General features: G+C 40.5%; 1 protein-coding gene across 4 annotated transcripts in view; it reads right to left on the reverse strand.

Moving 5' to 3' along the window:
* Positions 1–324: 324 nt before the first annotated feature.
* LIN28B (lin-28 homolog B) overlaps positions 325–23,780 on the reverse strand; it is a 91,514-nt gene continuing 68,058 nt past the window's right edge. For all 4 annotated transcript variants that reach the window (XM_015858705.2, XM_015858703.2, XM_032443921.1 and 1 more), the window contains one exon: positions 325–5,242. In XM_015858705.2, the coding sequence (XP_015714191.1) occupies positions 4,873–5,242 (370 nt within the window). In that variant the 3' untranslated portion in view covers positions 325–4,872. The remainder of the gene's footprint in view (positions 5,243–23,780) is intronic.

The following is a 23,780-nucleotide window of genomic DNA, read 5'->3' on the forward strand; positions in this document are numbered from 1 at the left end:
TTTCCAACCTTGTGATTCTACGAAAATTAAGTGAGCGTTGACCCCAGTGTTTTTTTAATCATGCAAATAAAGATAATCTCAAAGGACTCGTGTAAATGCCAACGTTATATGTTTTATTTTTAATCAAGTAATTCTTTTAAACCTCACAATATCCATGACTGACAGGAGGAAAAAAAAAAAAAAGACATTAGGCATGAAATGAGAATATAAAATACACGATATGTAGAAAGGCAATCAGTGCTTTAGTCCCTCAAGACAGTAAACAGGTGAAATGATCTTCAAAACGTCAGCTCACTGTCTTCTTCTTAGAACATAGAATTCAAGTGATTTTTTTGTCTCCTTTATTTCACCTTGTAAACAACATACAAGTCAAAATGGACAATGAGGTAATCTATACTACAGAAGATAATTTAAAAACACTAGATAAGACACAGTATTAAAGACATATAGAAATCAGTGTTCACTTTGGTCTCTAGTATGGTTATTGTTATTATTACCACAAGCAACACATACTAGTTTAAGCCAGTCTGGTGATGGTTGTCAGCCAGTTGTTGCTTAACTTAGTAATCCAAGAGGTAGTCAAAACCATTATCCTATGTGTAAAGCTGGTTGCTCTTCCATTTGGTTCAATGACAATGGTAGCAAATACCTTGGTGCTCTTCAACATTCTTATAAAAACACTATCAAAGCTGTCAACTTACAGCTCTGTTGTAGCATTAGAAAGAAGGGTGTGTTCATAAATCAACCTCTTGCTATTAGTCAACGGTTGTAACGGGATAACACAACCAACGTATCCTAAAGAAGAGGCTGTTGATAAACTAAGCAAAATCAGATTGACGCATTTAACGAGGCTCTGCTTGTTTCTAAAACAATACTCAAATCTCATTAAGACTTCTAGAAAATTAAAATCAGTGCACCTGCACATGTACACATCTTCCCAATTACTTTTATATCTAGCACAGGGGAATACATATATATTTTTATGATAAACATTTCTTACAGATAAATTAATTAAATTAAATTTAAGACTCAATGAGATTTCCCACATTCTTTTATAATTCTTCTTACAAAGAATGTTACAAGATCTATAAACACTTTTTATGGGGCTCTATTCACAAAACTAGGTATGACTAAGCAGGAACTCCAGGATAACACTGGTGCGGAATAAAGCTGGGCTGAAAAAGGTGGCCTACAAAGGGAAAAAAGTAGGAGTCAGCTGTGTTCTTTGGCACTCCCTGCGAGCTACCTAAAAGCAAAATACTGCAGATGGTACCAGAATGCCAGATTTACCATCAGCTACAGCAGAAAGTTTTTTGGCTCTCCCTCCAAAATGTTCTTCATGGCTTAATTTCTGTAGTTTGTAAAATAGATTCCATTAACTCTCCTCAGGGGAGAAGGTAAAGTATCTCACAATGCCCCTTATGGTTAAATCCAATTGAGTATTCTGGAGTGAGGGCGATGGAAGGGAGAGATTTCATTTCGGTTTTAACCTCATCTCCAATATTGTCTGAAGAAATATACATCTCTCTGAGCTGGTACCTGAACTCCTTCGACTGAAATGAGTTTTATTGTGAGGCATTCTGCAAGGACAGGCTGGTGAATAGGGGAAAAATCAAGGCTGAGCCAATGCTGTAGAATATTAATTACATCCTTAGATTTGAAGGAAGAATCCTAAATTCAAGTCCTTGCCTGTTCCCGTGAAGTGTTTTTTGCTTATTTGGAGCAGCCTATTGAAGGAGTGTAATTAAATTTTATTTATTTTATTCCTACAGCAGCCCAGTGCTAAGTAAGTAGTTACCTGCCATAGCTTGCACTGCTATGTTTAACTCAGGCTTGTTTACTTTTGCCTGCTTGGGAGACGATATATTCTCTTTTTTGTGAACAGTGCCCATCATCCTTTAGACAGAAAAACAAAAACTTCCAAAGAAATGGCTGGAAACTTCTCATCATTTCAAACGGTCGCTTCATCTTAAACAGGTATTTGCCATAATGTTATAGTGGTGGAACATCAGTTACATATTCAGTACAGATTAAAAAGCATGTACCATAGATCAACAGCCACCTTTAAGGCCAGAGCAGCACAAAGGTGTGTTTATGCAGTAAATATGAGGTAGCCTTTTGCTGTAAACAGAATCATCATTTTATTGTCACCTATGTAAACAAAGTGGGCTTGATGTTTTTGTGGGTTTTCTTCTTTTTTTACCCCTCCACCCCCCACCCCTCCCCTGCTAGACAAGCCAAGAGCCATAACTCCAACTGGAAGTCAGTGGGAGCTGTGGCTGCCCAGCTTCTCTGAAAGCTGAGACCCTGTGAATGTAAAGACACGTATGCTCACATAAGCGACCAATACAGAACGCCACTTTTTCATTTCACAGGAACTTATAATACAAAACGCTGAAATCTGATTGATTATCAGAAATGTAGGTCTATGTCAACTCAGAGGTAGTTACTAACATCAGTACATAATACTTATAGAGAGATAAAAAGGGCTAAGTCTATTTGGTTTGTTCTGAGCAAGTCGGTAGACTATTCTGTAAAGTAAAAACAACATTACATGGTATATTCCCTGAGCAAAGTTCTTTGTCCTGAGTATGTTATGTAATAGTGATAACATTCTAATATATAAAAATAAAACCTTAAGCTTTCAACAATAAGATAGGGTTTGGTATGTGCTCTTTGCAGTTCAGTCTGACTTTGGTGCACACAGTGATTTCAAACAGCACCGATAAAAATCTGCGCACTGAAAATATTTCCTCATCTCAGCTCTGAACTTCTTACATATAAACAGGGAATGACCAGTTCTCAAATCCACAATTGCCTATTTCTATAAGGAACTTTGGTTTAAACGTTCAAAGTGACCTAAGTTTTGCATCTTTGCTGTTTAACCTGGGTTTTCACACCGGCTAGAAGGTTAAGCAACGTCACTTTGATTTGTCTACATAATTTAAATAGGTTTACTATCCTCACGTAAGGCAAGGAAGTTCTCTATAGATACATCACATTCAATATCGTCAAAGGTAAGCTTTGCATTAGCACACTGAGAACTTCAGTACAAACCATTGAGATTCTCGCAAACACTGGCAAGGAATTCACACACAATAATTGTGCCCTTTGCTGAGGCTTTTGCTTACTGCCTGTTTACTGAAGCAGCAGCAGCAGCAACAGTACAAGTCTCATCCAGCAGGACAAGTGGGAAGGGAAGGGTCGCACAGTGAGCCTGCCGTAACCATCGGCTGCACGAGTTACCACAGCTGGGACTTGGGCTCACTGCAGCCTCCCGTGCGGGCTGTTTCTTCAGTTTGATTATCTTAGCTTAAACCTACCTGACTCTTTCAAGCTTTAACAGCCTGTGTTTATTGCCGATGCTAAGGATTACATACGTTTCTCTAATTAACTCACATCTGCAAAGGGATTTGTCAAAGTATGTTATCGTACGTATGACTTGGTAATGTAGAAGTTACAAATGGAAAGTGACTTGAAGTTTTGACAGGCTCCAACTCTATTAACCCCCAGCAAGGGCTGCAGCCCAGGGAGTCTCACTCTGAGACCACCAATCTTCCTCCTCTGTAACACAGAAGTGTGTGGTCCCAGCACACACCAGACCATGGCTGGTCAGCAGCAGTCTCCCGTTCACAAGAAGCAGGTGATGTCCGTGGCTTCTGGCAAGTCTGCAGGTGCCTTTTCATTAAGGCTTATACGCAGCAGGCACCTGTCCTTCTTTAACGTACACATGCCGTATCATCAGCAAGAGAGGCTGGCTGAGCAACTATGAGTACCCAACTACCTTTCATCTTAAGAAACTATTTATCCCAGGATCTTAGTAGTTTTGCATTTCGTTTTCTTTAAAAACAAGACAAACAACAACAACAACAATCCCTACACAATTCTCCCAACAGTAAATAAGGGGGAAGTCCCTTCAAATTGTGGGGCGCTACTTGGGACCAAGAGAAGTTGCTGCTGCTGCTGCTGCTGCTACTACTGCCACGAAGGTCCCCTAAATGTTCACAGAATACAAAAGGTTCAACAGAACGGTATCCCGATACCACTCAAAGAAGTTTGTTCTTTAACAACTTACACAGTCTCCCCTACACAACAGTCATCTAAATTACAGTTACACTCATATTACTTTAACAAAACATTTTGAGAAACCAGCACAGAAACTACACATTCATTGTCTTTTCTGGAGCTTTAAACTCCTTACGAACAAAGGATGGTGGCAACGAGAGCCATGTTAAGTTGTGCCACTGCCCTTGTGAGGCATGGCGGTGGAGGGGTGGGAAGGGAGAAAATAATGTTTTGTGGAGATTACAAAGAAAGTAACTGAAATTGGTGGTTGGGGGGATGTCTTAGTATCTTTAGTACCATATGGCAGCTACAAAATATGAACATATCCTTTGGTTCACAAGAAAGTAACAGTCTTTGTCTTAGTTCTGAGAGTGGTTTTTCAGAATTGGTTTGTTTCGTTTTGGGAGGTTTCCTGGGTTTTCTTATTTGTTTTTTGAACGTGATTGAAAACAGATTCTGGGAATGAGTTCAGGAACATTTACGGGTACTGTGTCTATTGCTTCACAGTAACGTATTGTGGGAGCTGAAGAGTGTCCTGATGAAAAAAAACCATACTCATAGATACATATACATACACACACGTGCACACTCACACACACATACAGAAGGTAAAATGCAATGCACCCTGCTCAAATGGATTTTGCTTGGAGTGATTTGTCTATTAAAGAAAAAAAAAATAGTAATCACAGTTCCTCCACAGTAGTTAAAATTCCACATCAGCTACTGATAATGAAATTATTTCCCCTGTACTTGCATGAGGTAGACATCCCAAGAGGATAAAGAAAATGGAAAGTTATGGAAAATGCTTTAAGTCTTTTTCCTTTTCTGAACAGAAGGCCCCTTTCTGCTTGGTTCTTCGGGTGATGCCGATAACTTACTTGAAGAAGCTTCTTGTGGCGACCTGCCTGAACGCTCTGAGATCTCCGACCTCCCCTCCTGAGAATACGATGGAGACGAATAGCCATAGGTTCCTCCCCCTTCTCTCAGGAAAGCAGAAGTGGAAGGCTGAGGTTCAGCTTCATGTCTTCCCTGAGAACTAGTGGGCTGTTGCGGAACAGTTTTATGGGGGCAGTTAGCCACCATGTGCATGATGCTCTGACAGTAATGGCACTTCTTTGGCTGTGGAGGTAGACTACATTCTTTAGCGTGGTGATCAAGGCCACCACAGTTGTAGCATCTAGAAATGAAAAGAGAGAGCTGGTTATAAAATGCAGCATGAAATTGTTAAGACTTTTTATGCATCTTGTCGGAGTGCTGGTGAAGCAGTAGGAGCATCTGCACTGACATCCCACTGCCACAGGCTGAGATATATTTGAGTTCTGATTTTAAATAACACACTTGGAACGTGCCCCTTTGTCATGCTGGTAAAAAAACAACCAACCAAACAACAACAAAAACAACAAACCAAAAACTTGCTGCAAAGTGGATTCTGTTAAAATTGTCTTTATCAGTCAGTATCTTGCTATGAAAAACCTTGGTACTCCTTGAAAGAAAAGCCCAGCCTTGAATAGATCCTGACTTGCAGGACCTTTCTACTGGCTGACAGGGGCTAAATCTGTTGGCAAGTGCAAGCAGGGGCCTAATCATACTTTGATGAAAGCTTTTAGATGCCTCATTGCCGTCGGTGGTTAAGATGAGCCCCTGCAGCGTGAGGACAACACTGCAAGGGTCTCGCTGTCAAAAAAGCCACTGGCACTGTACAATTACATTAGGAAACGCTGCTGCACACTGAGAATTTCATGAATACAATGCCAAGACACTAAAATCCTGAATACAAAATCAAATAAATAAGCAAAAATCCCACGCCAGCCCTCCTTGCTGGCTCTCCCCAAAGAAGAGGTGGTGGGGTTTCAGCCACAGCTCCAGCCCCACTAGAGGGCACCAAATATTCACGCATCCCTGCAGCAAACAGCTCTGCTTACCCAAGTATTTATAGCATTAAATTCCTGCGAGCTAGTGCTTCGTATTTCCAACAAGACAGACATTTCGGAGCAGGGTGGAAAGGAGGGGGGCAGCCACCAGGATCCAGCTCTTCACTCAGAGCAAGGTTTCAGTTCACGAGTTGCTGGGTTGTGGCCACAAAGAGAAACAAGCACAGAGGAGACATTTGGCCTTTCCTAAGGAGCTGCCTCAGAATATACGGTGTCTCCCAGGATGTGCTGCATTTTCTCTGATCCTCTGTGCCCAAAAACTCTTTGGTCACATAAAAGATCATGACTGAAACCCTGCCTCAGTTAAGGCACACCAAGGGGAGGGTGGGGACCGAGCTTTTACGATGCTTATGTTTCAGAGGGCTGGTAATGGCTTTTATGGTTTGAATTCAAATCAAAATAAATAGAGCCCCAGCAAGAGTCATAAAACAGGGTTTGTTTGTTTTCTCTTGGAATTCCCAAACCGCGCTGCAAGTGCTGGTGACCTGGGGTGTCATCTTCAAAAGAACAGCTGCCAGAGGCGGACACACGGCAGAGCACCTCTTCCAAGCCACAGGGGCAACACCACGTCTTAAAAATGACCCAAATGTAAACACTTCTATTAATCTTATTATCAAGAAACCTCCAACAATTCTGTTGAAAACTCCCACTTTATAACATGCACCAGGAATGTGAACCCTTGAGTTATATTAATCTGACAGCTGATACAGGGAAATAATTACCTGATGAAATTATGCTGGTCATGTTCACCACTGAGCTTCTTACTTTGACTGTTGACTATGGTTTCTATTTCTTTGTATTACAAATACTTGCACTGAATGCATATGGATTAAATCTATTATCATCTAGCATTCTGCTGAAGAGAATTAACCAAATAATTTAAAAAAATTTATTTTTTCTTTCCCTTATCTGCAAGAACCAGTTAAAAAAATAGCACTGATACTAATTCTTGATTCAAGCATGAAGGATTCAAGAAGACTCTATGTACAAACAACTACAGGTACACAATCATGCAACATGCTTTTGCTCAAGCCCACATTAAGATGTTCAGATTCCTGGACAGAACCCAAAGCACTGATCTATTTGAGCTTCCATTTGGTGATCACTGTTAGTCTACACAAACCCAAGAGGTTTTCGCCCATGCAAAGCTGTATGAACAGCTGGTGTCTCACTTACAGAATATACGTTGCCGACATAAAAATGTTATTGATAAAACCTGTGTAATTGATAAAAAGTCTACAAAAGAAACAGTCCCAAGAGCCTCTCTATTGATATTTCTTTTTCACTATTAGCAAGATGCTAACCCAATCTTTATTTTAAGAGACTAATGGAAAATCTGAGGAGAAATGGTTTCACTTCTTCACCGTAAGTGCACAGAATTATGTGATTTTCAGAGGCATTTGAAGGCCACGCCAGCATCAGTCTGCCTGTATGTACTATGAAATAACCCATGGCTAGATGAAACATAAAGCCTCCCTTCAACCAAGGAGATCTCCCTAGCAAGGAAATACTAAACACACTGTAAAATATGAATGTCCTGGTTTAAGACAGAACCATTAAGCCTTTATTTTTTCCCCTTATCACTGTAGGTATTTTTAAATTGATGGCCTTGCTTAACAGCAGCATTCAGTCTTAACAGGCATTCAACTATATTTCCCTGACAAGTTTACTAAACATCCCCTGGTTAAAATGATAAGACAGTAAGACATGCAATTGGAAAAACACAACAGCAACAACAAAACCTCTTCAGTATTTTACTTTCTCTGCCCCACGTAAATACACCTACGACTTCACAAATGTGGTATTTATTATAATGCGGGTTATATTAAGGAATAGTATTTATTAATGTCTCGTGCATTTGCTTCTAGCAGTGAACTAATTCCTAGGGTTTTTTTAATCTAAGTACAGTGTAATACAGTATCACATGTGAGTATGCATTCAGGAAAATGTGCATTTTACCTTGATTATGAAATACAGAATTTTACGGCTGCAAAATGCATTTGTGTGGGCTTCCTTCTCTAACATCACATTTATTAAGAATCGTCAAAAAAAGAAGTTTGAAAATAGGTTAAAGGGCTTCAGTAGCAGAGGAGGCGGTAGCCATGGACAAATCAATTTAATCAGTCACTATAGTATGCACTGTGTTATCCAATTCAGTGAACCATTTCACCTCACCAATTGACCAAGAATCTGCTGTCAGGGCCCCTGATTCCACTCAAGAGGCCTCAGTCACCTTTTGCATGTATTTTTATCAATATGTCTTACTTGCAAAATATTGCAGTTCTCTGTTTTTATTCAAATCCCTTGTAAAATGTCACTGTAAAATAAAACGATGCCAGCAGCTGCTGTAATTAAACTATGATTTGCCTTTTCAGGAATGCTTTTTCGTGACTAACCAACACAAGCATCTGGCTGTAGTGTCGCATCAGAATACATATGTGCCAGCCTGGGTGTGCCTGGACTTAAACAGGGGGGTGGTATTCATTCCCTTCTTTTAACTATGTATTCATTCCTTGTCAATCACTCCTACCAAGAGAAGAGATCACACCCCATGCTCTGAAGCCTTCCCTCTCAAGGGATTTACGCCCAAAGGAAATGGCCAGCCATCTCAGGAGCTCACAAATGACACCACGTGGCAGCATCCACGCACATTAGGGTATGGTATTAACCCTTTTGTCCAAAAGGCTTCAGCCATTTGCTTGTCCCTGCTGTATAAACCCGCATCAGAACGTAATGAAAACTGATAATGTACAATATTTGCACAGAGATTTATATATCCATAATGCTCTACCTGTAAAGACGTAGAACAACACGCGAGCTGGCTCATGCTAAGAAAATCAGCACGTTCTCACTCAATTGTGTTTTCAAAAACTCTACGTTAAGTGCAACTGTAGTAAACTCTTCTTCAGAAACACCATGGAAATAACGTAAGTTAGACACAAAGTAAAGCTTCCTGTACTCATTACAACATAAGATAAATAAACCACAAAAAGCCCTTCGAAGAGCTACTACAGTAGGAATAACCCTTACAAAAATGCAACGGCCAGAAAGACTGACTAAAAAAGGAACATCCTCTCCCATGATTCACTGCTACCTTTAGGCTTGGAATAATGCAACAACATAAAGAAAGAGATGGCAATTATCCTGAAGGGGAACCCTTCCTTCAATGCAGCACTGGCAGGAAAGGGAAACAGGACTTGCTAGTGATATTAAAAGGATAAAGATACTAATGAAGGAATACCCTGAGGAACTTATCTAGCGCTGTATTTCAGTATTCTCCAAAAAACAGCAGCATTAATTTCTACTAATAAAGAAAGAACACATAACAAGGTTAAAAACACTTCTAAATTCTCCTTTACTATGGATTTGTGATTACACAGAACTACACATATTAGAAGAAACCGAAGAACAAGCAGAAAGCCTATGGAATCCAACATAACCTACTGTGTTAATACCAAAAAGCTGATAACCACAAATTCATGACAAATAGTCCAAACCACAACCAAATGCAAGCACAAAATAAAATAGCTTTCAGCTATTTTGCCTTGCCCCACAAGTCCCCTCATAGTTAGGAAGCATTCTCTAACCCTCTCACCTTCGGTATGACAAGACAGCCATCAAACAAACATGTTTCCCACAACAGCAGCTCAGCTGAGCTAAGCAACAAGGAGGGTAAGCGCAACCGCTTGCTTCTTCATTCTGCTTCACATAATATGATTTGGATGATAATCCAATATATACGACAAGAAGAGGATCATTTGTGTGGCTCCACTCTATTATCTGTTCAGGAAAAAAGCATTAGGGTTGCCCTAGTGACTATTTTTGGGGGTGGTGGTTTTCATATCTGATGGAGCTGGCAGAGGGAAGAAAGGAGAAAGAGTACAGAGTGTCTGAAATAATTCACCGTGATATTCCCAACACCAGCTCCCCTTTTTGTTTTTCCTTTTGGAATGCTAACAGACAACAAAAGCTGCCCCCTGGTAAACAATGCTTCATCCAGCAGTTCAAATGATTTGAAAAACAGCTAGGTTTCATAATAGCACACGCAAGGATGATGTTTTCACAATGTGCTGAATGCCAGCAAAGCAGTTAAAGCAGATCAAATCATGACAAGGGAATGCTTAGAGCCATACCTAGCTAGATATACAGTCCTTTTTTCCATTATTTTCACAGAAGAATATTTCACTTTTTACCTGAAGAAAGGCCATTTCATTGCAGATTGCTTCAGCCTCCTCCTTTTGCTGTGAAGGGAACTTCAGCTATAACTGATGTGACAGAAACACAAAATCTCAGACAAAATGGAGGTGTTTTACTCTCCAAGGGCTCCATAGACCTGGTGGTGGCAGGCAGTGCAAAGGGACACTGCTGGGTCACAAACACCTCTGCGGGACTGAGAGAGGCTCCCAGACAGCCTGGGAGCTGCTGATTGTGACTTTAATTCAAGATAAACACAGTCAGTGTGACGTACACAAAATGCCCTGCACATTCATGCACTGCCTGCTCAGGGCCAGAGGGTAATTTCTGGAGCACTTCTCACACAACAAAAATAAGGGTTTTTCAGTTCTTCCTTCAGTTCTTCTGCTTATTTTGCTCTTTAAGTTGCAATTTGTAAGCTGTTTTAGAATGCAGTGGGAATACAAGCAACTCTGAGAGTGTTCTAATAAGGCATTAGCATTCAAAAACTGTATTTTGTATCATTTAAGGCCACACAAAATTATCTTGTTAAATAGAGAATGGAGCATCTTACTTTTCCATCAGAGCACTTATAGTACGTGCAGAAAGCAGAGTGAATGCTAAGGCAGAAAACTTTACCAACAACCTCATTTTTTAATCCATGAGAAATGATCAACAATCATTTGGATCTCAAAGCTGTAATTATTTCCTGTCAGGTATACTGGAAAATTGTATGGTATCAACCCAGAACGTGGTATGTGGGGGCCACATTGAGATTTGTCTTGATCCTGTGCCTACGTGCTGCCCAGTGCAGAGGTGACATGCTGGGAAGTTAACTGCAGGCTGCTACTCTTCAGCAAAACTCAGTCTGAAAATGTACCATGCCTTTCTATCTATTTGAGATTAAAAGCCGTAGCCTTTTAATACCAAGGTGATTCTTCAAAAGAAATAAAGATGAAATAAAAATAGAAAGTATTCATCCTCTGACTAATCCTACAACACATTGTAATGTATCAGATCGAAGCCACTCAATTTCATTGAAGAAAACAAGATTCCTCCTTTTTTTTCCTGAAGGTTGCCTTATTTCATCTTTCATCTCTCCCAGCTGACACAAACCCACCCTTTGCAAAACTTCCAATAACACGGGGTAGAATATTGACAGCGCATACATATTCTCATTGCAAATAAATAAACAAAAATGCTCAATCGTAAACTCATCAGATCGAATAGTTTTCCGTGGTTAGCTCTAAATCAATCTATTCCTCCCCCCCCCTTGCATCCAAAAGCCATATCAATAGGTTGTGGTCTTTTGTTGTGTGGGCTTCCCATCCCCCTCACCCCTCGACAAAGACGCTGACAAAAACTCAGTGCATTTGTCTGATAAACCAGGCCTTTTGGGGCATCGGGCAGCTTCACTGAGAAGAAAGGAATTTGTTTATCATCTGCTAATATAATTTTACTGCAAAATGTCTTTTACACGTTTATTTTCCTTGAAAACCACGAAGGATGAAATGGAAGGTGGCTCACAAAGCACAAAGAACTACACAGACATCAGCTCTTAAAAAATAACCTCCACAATATCATTTCCTTTCTTTCTTGCTTTCCATGAAACCTTATCTGTGCTATCCACTCTGCCCCCTTCAGAGGCATGAAGGAAAATTATTTTTTGCATAAACCAAGTAAAAATTCCATGTGAAATGCATCCTGGAGGAGGAATGCTTTGGATGTTCTTTTCATCCCTTACAATAAAAGTGTTTTCTTTACACTGAGAGTCAGGAACTCCTGAAATAACAGTGTACAAAATAAGGTCTTTTTTTGTTTTCTGCATAACACCAGAGATGGTTTTGCTCCAAAAGTATCAATACAGTGTGGAATGGATGTGTATTTTAATAGCTCCAACCCACCTAGATAGAGTAGATATAAGATCAGTGACGGTTTGACGGTTTAAACACATATCACGCATTTCCAACATGAACTGCTATGCTGTGATTTCAACCAAGCCTACTGCTCATCATTCCTCATTATGAAGCCACACACAAAATATTCTGAATATTTGTAAGCCTTCCTTTTTGTGGGAACAAGAAAAATGGATTTTATATCAAAATTTATCTACCCAGTACTTTAAAAAATAATAGGTATTTTCCATAGTCCACATTGGTGGAAAGGCTGCCACAAAGATTCACCACAGGAACCCTGCAGTGTGTGCCCACATTTCAGAAGCGCATTTGCCAGCATTACCCATTTGCAGCACTGGGTAGACCTGGGCTGGTTTGAAGCTGCTTCTCAGTGCCCGCAATACAGAACCCTGGTTCAGTAACACAGGTAATAGTGCACAGAGCTGGCTCTGCTCTGCCTGGGTCAGCGAGGTGCTGCTCCTGAGCTATGCAGCATGTCTGCCCTGATCTGCCTCTGCACAGATCCAGCTGCAGCACGGCCATACCCACACAACAGCTTAGCACACAGGCCTAATAAAAGGGCAGAATGCTACAGGAAACTGGTAGTAAAACACTGCCATTTCCCTGTTGTTCCTTATTCTGTCATTAATATTAACAGCAAATACAAGTTTCATAATAAATTCTCCTTTCAGTCTGAGGGTCACATAACTTCAAGTATCCCTTATAAATCAGTATCACACACAAAGTTTCACAAATATCAAACAACAAAAGCAGGGACTGACTGAAATCTCAATCCTGAGGTGGATTCTCAAGAAATCTGTCCTATCATGAATCAGACGACGTGCATGAGCATAGGTTTTACGAGTGTTAAGGACTGCAGAACGTGACCAGCACCTCACGTCTTCATTCTTCAGAAACAAAGGACAGTTCCTGTCACATTTGCTACTATGAGGCCAAGTCAATAATCCCTATGGGGGTTGATTCCAGAGCTCATGGAATTGATAGAATAACTCGTGTCACACAAAATACATGTAGGGATTCCCTTTCCAGCTGTGTAACAAAAGGTCAGCAAACATGGCGGATGGTTCTCCTTGAAACTGTGCCTGCAAGTTCAGATCTTCAATATCTGCAGGGAAGATTAGATTATTCAGTAGCTCTACAGCCACATTTTAGTACTAAGGGAATTCCTTATCACAATGATCTACCCAATAAAGAAGAAAGTAGCCAGTTCCTAGTTCACTTTTCCAAACTTGCACCTAACATGCCTAAAATGGACAAGCTCCATAAAGTGACATTACTAAAGAACGGTTGTGCTCAGCATCTTGTGTAATGTTTCAAAGAGATTTACATCATCTCAAGATTTTAACTCAATGCTTTTCACATCAAAATGTAGAGGCAAAAGCAAAGCATGAAGAGAGGATTTCAGCAGCAAAAGGATTAAGCCTCAAATGTAAAAGCTCTTAATTCCTACCTGAGGCAGGTATTGAGAATTAGAAGTAAATTAATTCAGTGTTTTTCTATCCCAATCTACTTTATCATAATCTTTGTTAATTCCATAATTACGTACATTAAAAAAAAAATCAACAACACACATTTGCGCACATTAAAACAACACTGTTAATTCAAAATGGGGCATTTCATTTTTCTTGATTTAGCCTCAGGATGGCATGAGTTTGAGTTCAGTATTCCTTTCTCTGAAATCTGTTAATTCTGTCTATTGTTACAAATAATCAACCATAACTGAAAGCATTTTGCAATACCTGGTAAACTGTATCACTTTATCCCTCTCGGTCAAGATTAGGCACATTAAGTGGTGTCACTTCAGTAAACGCTAACAGTGAGGTGAAGAAAACTTATCAAAAATACTGTATCATCCAGAAACAGATCATCTTCATGGTCTTAATTCTGCTGTCAGTCACACAAGTGTAAATGCAGAGCAGTTTTGCTAACTTCTGCGGGCTTGTTCTTGGCTAACTTTAATAGTGTAACTGAGCAGAGAATTTCTCACTGTGTATGAATACTTAAGTCATACTGCAGCGGTGCAGGTTCTTCCCCTGCATGTTACATGAGGAGGAAGCACCTCAGTTTCACCTGTGAATCTGTCTTTGCTGTAGATGTGACACCTGTATGATGCAACAAAGAATTTAGAACAGCAAAAACAAAGAACTACGGTCAAGGTAAAGGAGTGACTTGTTCGACTCTTCAGGCCATTCATACACAGCCATCCAAGCTAAGAAAGAACAAACTAACTGTTTCAAAAAAAAGGACATTTACAGGCCAAGCATCAGTTTTCCTGCCGTGACCAATGAAATCTGATTCAAGAGATTTATATAAAATTGGAACCCTAGACTTAAACAGAATGTTTGAAAATAAAGAACAATTCAGATAAGAACACCCGAGTTATGATCAGTGCAGATGGCAGATTACTACTCGGACACCACATGCACTGGCCAAAGAAAAATAGTAAGAAAATGAGATGGATATGCTTGCCAAGCACAGCATAACCAGCTATCTGTAGTTCTGATCAGCAATTCATACCCGAGTCACAGCTTCAATTACAGAAGCCCTGAATTTACAACGTACAAGACAGTCACAAAGCAGAAGAGTGATTAACGCCAGTACTGTGTCTGTGCCTTAACATTTCATCTATACTTTAAACCAAACAACTTTTTATAGTTATCCAGCAGCACTGACTGTGCAGGGCAAGAAAATTAAAATGTTAAGACTGCAAGCACGCAAAGGCAGAAAGGCCAACATATTTTTAATGCAAGCTCTGAAGTTGCTTGAGATCAATCTGACTTTCGGACCAAAGAAGGCACATAAACATGTTCCTGCATTCATTTATGCAAAGTATGCACAGGCCAGCAAGATACTGAATTTCTGTGGGGGGGACAGTTCACAGTTCTTCCATTTTAGAGGATGACCCATTAATGCTGTCAGCCTGTCTGCTCACCTTTAATCCTGGGTTCTGAGCGCATGTTAGAAGACACAGAAAGGTGACAGGAACGCATTGCAGTGGCAATGAATGGAATGCATAATGTCAAAACTCATAGGAATCCATAGGATTTTATTAACCCTTATTGGAAACGGTAACTAAATACCCAGTTTCTTCCTGTGGTTAAGTATCTTCCATAGGAAAAACTGCAAGTATCCTTCCACAAGATCCAAATATACTGCATCTGAACAAAGAATTAGACCTATTTTTTGCCACTCTGGATAAATATCCATTGCTAGCTGGAGGAAGAAGCAAAATACAGGCAGTCCAGGCCAGAGCTGCAGCCCCCAGTCAGCCCCTCCAGCTTGTGCCAGCCCTTCCTCAGTCCCTCCTCAGCACACACGTAGCCACAAACCAGCTCTTTGCAATAACAAATTAATGAGCTGCTGTATGCTTTACAACTGTACTCATCAGCCTGCACGGCTCAGATCCTTCATCCCCGCCTACCCTTCCTCAGTCTCAGTATATCCCTGCACCTTGTGCTGGTGCAAGCCTCCCTCTTGTAAAACTGAAAGGCCAGAAAGCCATGTTCCTAAGTCAAGACAGATCCCTTTCACTTTCCTCCTTACAAAACTTCTAAACGTCCAACAAACCTGCAAATACTTAATTCCAACTAACTACAAACTGGAGGTAAACTGCAGCTCTTACCCATAGCTCTCAACCACAAGCACAGACCCCAAACTTCCTGCAGGGGAAGTCTTATCTTTCCCAGGCTTTGAAACTGCTGATGGAGATTTAAGTAAATGATGTCAGTAAGAGAAAATATAGAAGGAACCTTTTGGGAACTGGAGTTGAAAAAAAGATGCTGATAATAAGGCTTCCAAAGGATATGGGGTCAGATGTTTACAGGCATTCAAATGTCTAAAGCTTACAGACCTCTGAGGCAATCAGGTTCCTCATAGCTTTGAGGATATGAGTGTGCCCCTCTGGATTACATACGGTAAACTAGGAAAATAATCATTGTACAACAGTACAGCACCTTATGGCTGAACAGGTCACAAATCAATTGGAATTCACTGAACTAGAATAAAAGACAAGCACATTCTATATAATACATATCTGATTTGGAAGTTGTCTTCCATGTTACAGCTCTCCTAATGCTGTCCAACCACCAGGGATGAAAAGTCATAAGCAAGTTGTGAAAATCTGTTCCTCTTATGCCCACAACTCCAACACTAAATGGAAAAGCAGGATTAATGAAATAAAGTGCAGAAAAAACTCTTCACACATCTTTTTCAGTCTGTGTTGACAGAAGCACTAAAGAAGAATCAGACAAGGTAGGCACACGCTTCCTTCATAATGGAAAAGCCTGAACCAGAATGCCTTCTAAAACTACTTTGTGTAGCTTTCCTCCCAGTTTGTGCACAGCTTTACACAGAGCAGGTGCCACCACTGCTGTCTTGGCAGCATCAGTGACTGCTCCTGGGGTGCCCTTCTGGTTTCACACTCCGTGCTGTGAAACAAGCCAGCAGCAGCACGCCATGCCAGCAGGGTGCACGGATCTGCCAGAGATCATGGTTGAGTATTGCAAGCCAACTGTAAGCAGTTACCACTGGCCCAGCTCAGCTGCTCTGCATTTCATTCACAGCAGACGTTTTCAAATAATTCGCCTACTTGCTTTTCAGTTTTGCAGTATTTGTTTAGTTCGGTTCATCTCACACCTCCAGCTCTGAAGCAAAAAGCCATTGCACTGGGTGTGATAAACCCAGGCAGGAGGTGGGAAGGAACAGACCAGCACTGAGATTCTCATCATCCCCTCAAGCACTGCAGTCAGAGAGACTGCAGTATGAAACTGCATCTGGCACCTGGGACTTCCTAGTGGTCACAGCACAGAAACTGTCCAAAAAAACCAGCTATCAATATATATTCTCCCAGCCATGTCCATATACTTTTTGATATAACACTACCTGTCTACAAAAATACAATTTACTTCATGAATAAAGCTAACATAAAAAATATCACTATTATTGGATATCAACAGAATAATACAAGGAACCACTGCAAGATATTACAATATGACAGGTGTAATATCTTATAAACAATTACTGTTTTTTCACTGGTCAATTATAGGATTTTTTAAAGTCAAATACACACGTATGTAGGCAGTCTAAGGGTTCTATATTGTTTTAAGATAACTCAATGCAATTTGAAAGAAAAAATGAATCAAGAATAAAATGCGAAGGATACCTACCCACAGCAGCCACAATCTCTGCCTTTCCTACAGCACTGAAAAAACCCCTACCCTTGTATTGTCTTGTAAAGTCACAAGATTGTGACTTCTCTGAATTGTAATACTATAGTGAGGGTAGCGTATTCATTTTTTCAACTGATAAGTTGTTAAATTTACTAGTGTTTTCAGTCATGATTGGCATTATTAAAACCTATTCAAGTGCAAACACTTAAGTTTTTAAAGAGAATATTTTTGCCATATTTAATGCTACCAGCTAAGTATTTTGGTAGCCCTGACAATTCAATGCTTTACAACAGAATACATTTCTTTGTACGTATCCATATCCCTTTTAGCTTAAAAGTGGATTGCGGTTTTAAGTTGTGCTAGAAATACCAGTTGCAGCATTTCCTCTATTCTTAAAATATCTTGAGTAAATAAGATTCGACTGCAATTCCCATTTGTTGACTGAATATATATTTATATCTTTAATGACTTAGTCAAAAGAGCTGGCCTTCACTTTGAAAAGAGCACGTACAAATTATCTAAATAATATTGTTGTATCTTTGAAAGAGCATCAATGCCAAATACGTCTGCCAGACATGTGACAAGCCCTTGCCATGTGCAGTCAGAACTGCACTCCCTCCAGTCCGGCTCCGAAGTTAAAGCATCTGAAGTGTAAATTGTGTGCGGCACAGACACAGCAGCCCACTTTACTTTAACCTTGTTAATGGCAAGCCAGATGGAACCTCTGAGGCCACCCATTGTTCAGGCTTGCATTTTTGTGTAATGCCATGGTGTAGGTCCATAGGGCCTCATGAATTCCCCTCCTCTGAATATATACTGTGCTGTTAAAGGCACTGAAAGGATCAAGCTCTGCTCCGAGAGCAGCTGGCTTTGTATTTTTTAATGGTTGTTAGCAGCAGCAGCAGGTCCATTCTACTCCCCCACTCTCCCCCTGCCCTCCTTAAAATCCTGATCTATCAGTCCTTGAGTGGAACCAAGTCCTGTGTCCTAATGCAGCATATCATATGTTACCTTGGCTTCACTTCCCTGTATACTCTTTGAAAACTCTCGGCTTCTTCCTTCCATGCGGCTTTAGATCCACCAGTAATAATCACTGACTTCATCAACAGTCACAATGTAATTTCTTTCTTACCCAATCCAGGCAAACTGTGCTTGCATAATTTTTGTTATTCATCATCACCTTCTGAAAACGTGGTCAAATTTCCTTATCTCTTTGAGAGAAGAATGGAGATAAGAAGAGTTCTGAGTAAAGATAGCCCACAAAAAGACTCCACAATCTGAGAAATAAGGGCAAAAGTTGCAATTGTTACACGCAAAGATCTATTTGTACAATGTCAGTGACATTGCAATGTATGTAATGAAGGTAGTAAAATAACCCAGAAGACTACACCTGGCATTCTAGCAGGTTTCACTGGCACTGATGGAACATGATCAATGGAGGACAGGGGGAAGGACTTTCTCCCTGTTTACTGCTGGTGTGTTGTGTGCTGATGGGACAGGATGAGAAAAGTGCAAAGCCCTTCCTCTCCAATAGGCCTGCCATCAGAAAAGCAAACTGCACCACAGAAACAGAGTACTGCAGCCAGGCATGTCTGAATTGCAGCACTGAGCAGCAGGGCTCAGGCAGTTTGTTTTCATCTGGAAGCATACTTCGATATAGCAGCTCACGAAGACAATGCAGTCATGACTATTATTAGATGGATGCTGCAAACACTTATCTGTTGTCACAGAAACTAAACAGAGTCTTCTTGATCAGATTATTGAAGGGGCTGAGAAGCCATGGTCAATACTATGGAGAAAATTCTCTAATCTCTTTGAACTTACTTGCTTTTGCACTACGCTGGCAGCGTGAGGAAGGAAATCCCCTCACCAAATCCACAGGTCACTGCCTCATATGGTGCAGCAGGCACACGACTCACAGATATCTGTTATACTCCTGCTGTTCCCAGCTGGTCTGTGTGCCTTTGGCAATAGCAGCCAGGAGGGACATGAAGCTCAGCAGTGCGAACAGAGCCTGCTGTAGCACAAACTAGGGAAGGCAACCTGTGACCTGATAATTTCTTTTCTTTCCCCCAGGCTGCTCCGGACATGGTCAGGAAGATCAGCTTCTTTCCTACAGATGCTTCCCCCAAAAGTAGGAGAAACGCCTTCTGGGGGAGCCTGTAATCCAGTATTTTGGAGTTCACATGGTAATAAAGCTTATTTTACCTGGTAATTTTCTGTTATGTACTACAACAGCTTATTTTTGATAGCCAAACAGAATACTTTTAGTACACATCCATTGACTGATGTTGAAAATTCTCTCGTTCCTGGAAAAGACTTGGAAAATAAGCATGTTTGGAAACATTGGGGAATATTCACTATTCTTTTCTGGAAGCCCAGAGAACATGTTTAATGTTATATACTGTTATATACTGGGCTTCCCAAAGTATATGTTACTGATACTTAAGAACACTTTTCAGCATTGCAGTACTACTAGCTTTAAGTCCCCATTTGTATAATCCTACTGTTCCACTCAGTGAAAAAATTTCCTTTGAAGAATGGTCACCAAGAAACCTGAAACATGAACTCCTCACTACATTAAAAAGAAATACTCTATCATCAATGGATAGAAAAAGTAAAGGACAGGAATACGATTTCTGCTATGGTGTGAGAATTCATTTTTAATCAGCTCTATCCTATTTAAGACTGGTTACCATTTTATTACATTTAAGCCTGAAACCATACTACACTTAAAATATTACCATTGATGTGAAGTACCAGAACACTACAACTAGAAATACTACTTTTAATAGGCATCTCCTATTGTTTTCAGATCATTCACAGCACTTCAAATTAATGCAACAGAGACAGAAAAAAAACCAATAAACAGATTGTGTAGAGGAAGCCAGTAGGGAAGAAAGAGCTGTAATAACATGATCCACTGCACTCCTGAAAGCCTGCTGCTCAGATTTTGCAAGTTTTGAGGAGCGACTGCTAAAGGAAGGAAGGGAGCTGAGAAATAACCATCACATGTGCTTTGCTCATTCATAGGTAACCTCCAAACTAGAAGTTAGCAATGAATTAAACCTGGTCACTGCGGTACTGAAACACTCTCCTCCAAGCAGAAGGGATGTCTGAAGAATTCCTGGCCAGGTACAAACTTCCCTATCAAACCTAAATAAATAGCATACTTATGAGAGCCTCACTTCTCCTAACCTCACACTACAGTTTAATGGATGATTTAACAGTGAGGCGGCATCAAAGCATCTAAAGTAGGTAGGATTTGTGTTTCCCACTGTTTTCTTTCTCTGATCAGGAAAAGCAAAAGATGCAGCTCTTCCAACAACGCAGCACATTGTTCTTGCATGGAATTGATGTGCAATGGGATCTTACATACATGTTTTGCTGGTGGTCATACATGGACATTTTGTATAGCACAAGCCTTGTCTAGAACAGTCCCCAGTGCCTGTTAGTGCCTTCAGCCCTCTGGCTGGGCCAAACCCAGCTCCATTTGGGGTTTTGTGCTCCTGATGCAATCCATCACCAGGATACCTGAGCACAGCCACTTCTGTGCTGCGGGGAAGACTTCAAGCAGGGAGTACTACATGTTTCATGCTGAGCTGTTCACAGGCCTACAGACAAATGAACCAGGTGCTGAGCTGCTGTTGCAACGTCTCACCTGTTCTCTACCTCCCTGTGATTTGGGAAACCAATGTTTCTTCAGCATATGCTGCACAATGGGGACATGTAAGTAGCAACAACTGAAGAGTTTAGGGGAAATCACTGGAGATAGCTTTGGCAAGCCTGGGTTCAACTTCATTTAAAATTAACTTTGTGTTCCCGGAGGATCAGAGCATGTGAAGAGGAAGAATCCTAAGACATGGCTGTGTAGTAATTGACATAGACATGATATACAGAACTGGCTGCTGGAATGGTTGTAGTTTTGATAATTAACCATAATTAAGCATTTACAAGCACATACAAAGGAAAAAGTTACCTTAGGATGCTCAATGATTCCACTGACAATAACCTAACCGTGCACTTTTAATGCACACTTAAGAGCTCCATCATGTATGAAGTTACCGACACAATAAATTTTAAGTTACTGTCCAGTTCTGAAGAAATCTGTCTGACTCATCCCTGAGTGACGATGGCCTGAGGTCAGGGCCAGGGCTACCTCTGCAGCTTGCCCATCTGCTGAAAGGCACGCAGCCATCTAGCTGCAGGGGAATGTCAGCCCGGCCAGGCTGCAGGTCTGCATCTCTTCCACTACAGACAGAGCTTGCAGGACAAGCAAAATTAAGTCTTTGGCAGACTCTGCCAACAGGTCTCCAGGGCTGTGTATATTACAGCATCCTCAGGAGAGTCCTCCCTGCCATACTGCTGGGCCATGCCAGCAGTCTCAGCCCTCATGTGCATATGGCAGCAGCATTTGTCACAGAGCAGTCCTTGGAGACACCCAAATCCCACACAGCAGCACACACACCATGCAGCCTCTGTCTTCCAACATTCCATACACACCAAGGAGAACCAGCCCCTCACTCCCTGCATGCCAGCCTTGCCTTCACTACCTGCTATGAAGTGCTGAGCATTGCTTACCTCTGTTCTTCAGTCCCACCAGCCCCAACTCCACAAATGACTTATTCAGCTATATCGTTTACCTCATTTCTTACTTCTTAGCACCTCATACCTTCACTTCCATCCTGATTCTGCTCCTCATCATCACATTTAGTTTTTACATTACTAATGCATATGACCCATTGCAGAGGTTACAGTTAGATTCTTCAAGGAAACAACCATTTGTAAACAAACTTAAACTATTCTTTAGTAACACAGTGTTGTGGCTTTTCTTTTTATTTTTTAAGATACAGATTTAAGTCTTTATACATAAACAGTCCCTGTGGAATCTTTTTTAACTACGTGAGAATTTGCTTTAAAAAAGGAGAAAAAAAAAAAAAACCCACAATTTCAAGTTAATTGAAAATGGATTTCTATGCCACAAACTGCAGTCTTCTACAGTGTAACAAAATCTGCAAGCTTAAGCAAATTTACCACCTGCTACCACTGAAAGGGAACATGGCACTATCCCCTTCCCAACACAGCATCTCATTATAGCAGATGGATGTTTCCACTACAGTGATTGCTGTGTATACAGCATCATGAGTAATTCCCAGACTAATAGCACTTTTTATTTCATAGACTTTTTCACATACAGTATAGATCATAATCTGTAGTTCACAAAACGTTTGCAGGTTTGTGAAAAGCCTCAACTGACCTTACACAGGCAAGATGTAATGTCATTACATTGCTGCTTCTGCTGCTGCCTGGTCTAACAGAGTAAAGTAAAACTGATATGCTGGGTATAGCTGCATTCTGCTTAACACCGTATCCCGCAATACAGAAATTATGTACAATAAAGCACCAACAGAGAGAATTGGGAGAGCAGAGCGCACAATTTGAAACAGATTAAAGAACTGCTGTCTGGTTAGAACATGTCCTACAAATGCAATGCACAAAGCACCTTTATGCAGCCAGTCATACACGATCCTAGCTAATAATGACTGCGGAAAAGTAAGCCAGGTTACACAGCTGGGATTCACCATGTTCCACAGAATCACTTTATTACACAACTACCTGGTTCACTTGGTGAAAGTTTGGAGTAGAAAGGGAATATGACTGCCAGCATAAGAAAATAACATTGATCTGTTTGCATCAGCTTTACCTTGCAAGTATAAAACCTACTTCTTTGAACTGATGAGGTCATCAATGTGCATATCTCATTCTGAATTGATCTGATTAAGTCATCTTTCAGCTAGAGCAACCTTTTATAGATCTAATATATGCACATACAATAACAAGAGTGCAATATACATATACAACATAAATGTACAAAACTTCTATAAAATGCATCTAAACCTTACACCGAGGGCTATTATTCTGCCAAATTCAAAAGCTTTCAATCTTGATTCATATTAATTCATGTTTAACATAATAATTAAGCAAGAAATGGGGGGTCATTAAGTAAAAAGGATGTAACCATTTGTATACACTAAGATGTACTTGTGAAGATTTTATGGATAGCCATCACCATACTGAAGTATCTCAGACATTCGAGTTCACCTGGCAGCTGGAGGACAATTACATCTACCACTTACAGAGAAAAGGAACATGATTCTTTGTTGGCTTTTCATTCAAATTAGAAGCTACAAAGGGAGGAGAAACACAAAAACCAAAAGCCACTTCAACTAAGACAACCACTGATAATTCAGACTTCTGAAACCCCCTGAACTTAACCATATTATTACAAAAGGTGTTTTCTAATGAGTTCTTATTTTGAAAAGAATGGGGGCAGTACAGGCCAAACCCTAGAAAGCAAAGCAGAAGAAATTGTCTCTTCATGGCAGTTCGTGGCAAGGAAATGACTCAGCTGAGGCAAATTAGAGTCCATTTGGAGACGCTGATTCCAAGAGCACAGTGAGTCTGCAGGCAGAAATCTATCAGAGCAGCTGTGCTGGCAGAAATTTCAACCTTCATAAGCACATAAG

Source organism: Coturnix japonica, chromosome 3 (genome assembly GCF_001577835.2).
Source record: "Coturnix japonica isolate 7356 chromosome 3, Coturnix japonica 2.1, whole genome shotgun sequence".
Classification (NCBI taxonomy): Eukaryota; Metazoa; Chordata; class Aves; order Galliformes; family Phasianidae; genus Coturnix; species Coturnix japonica.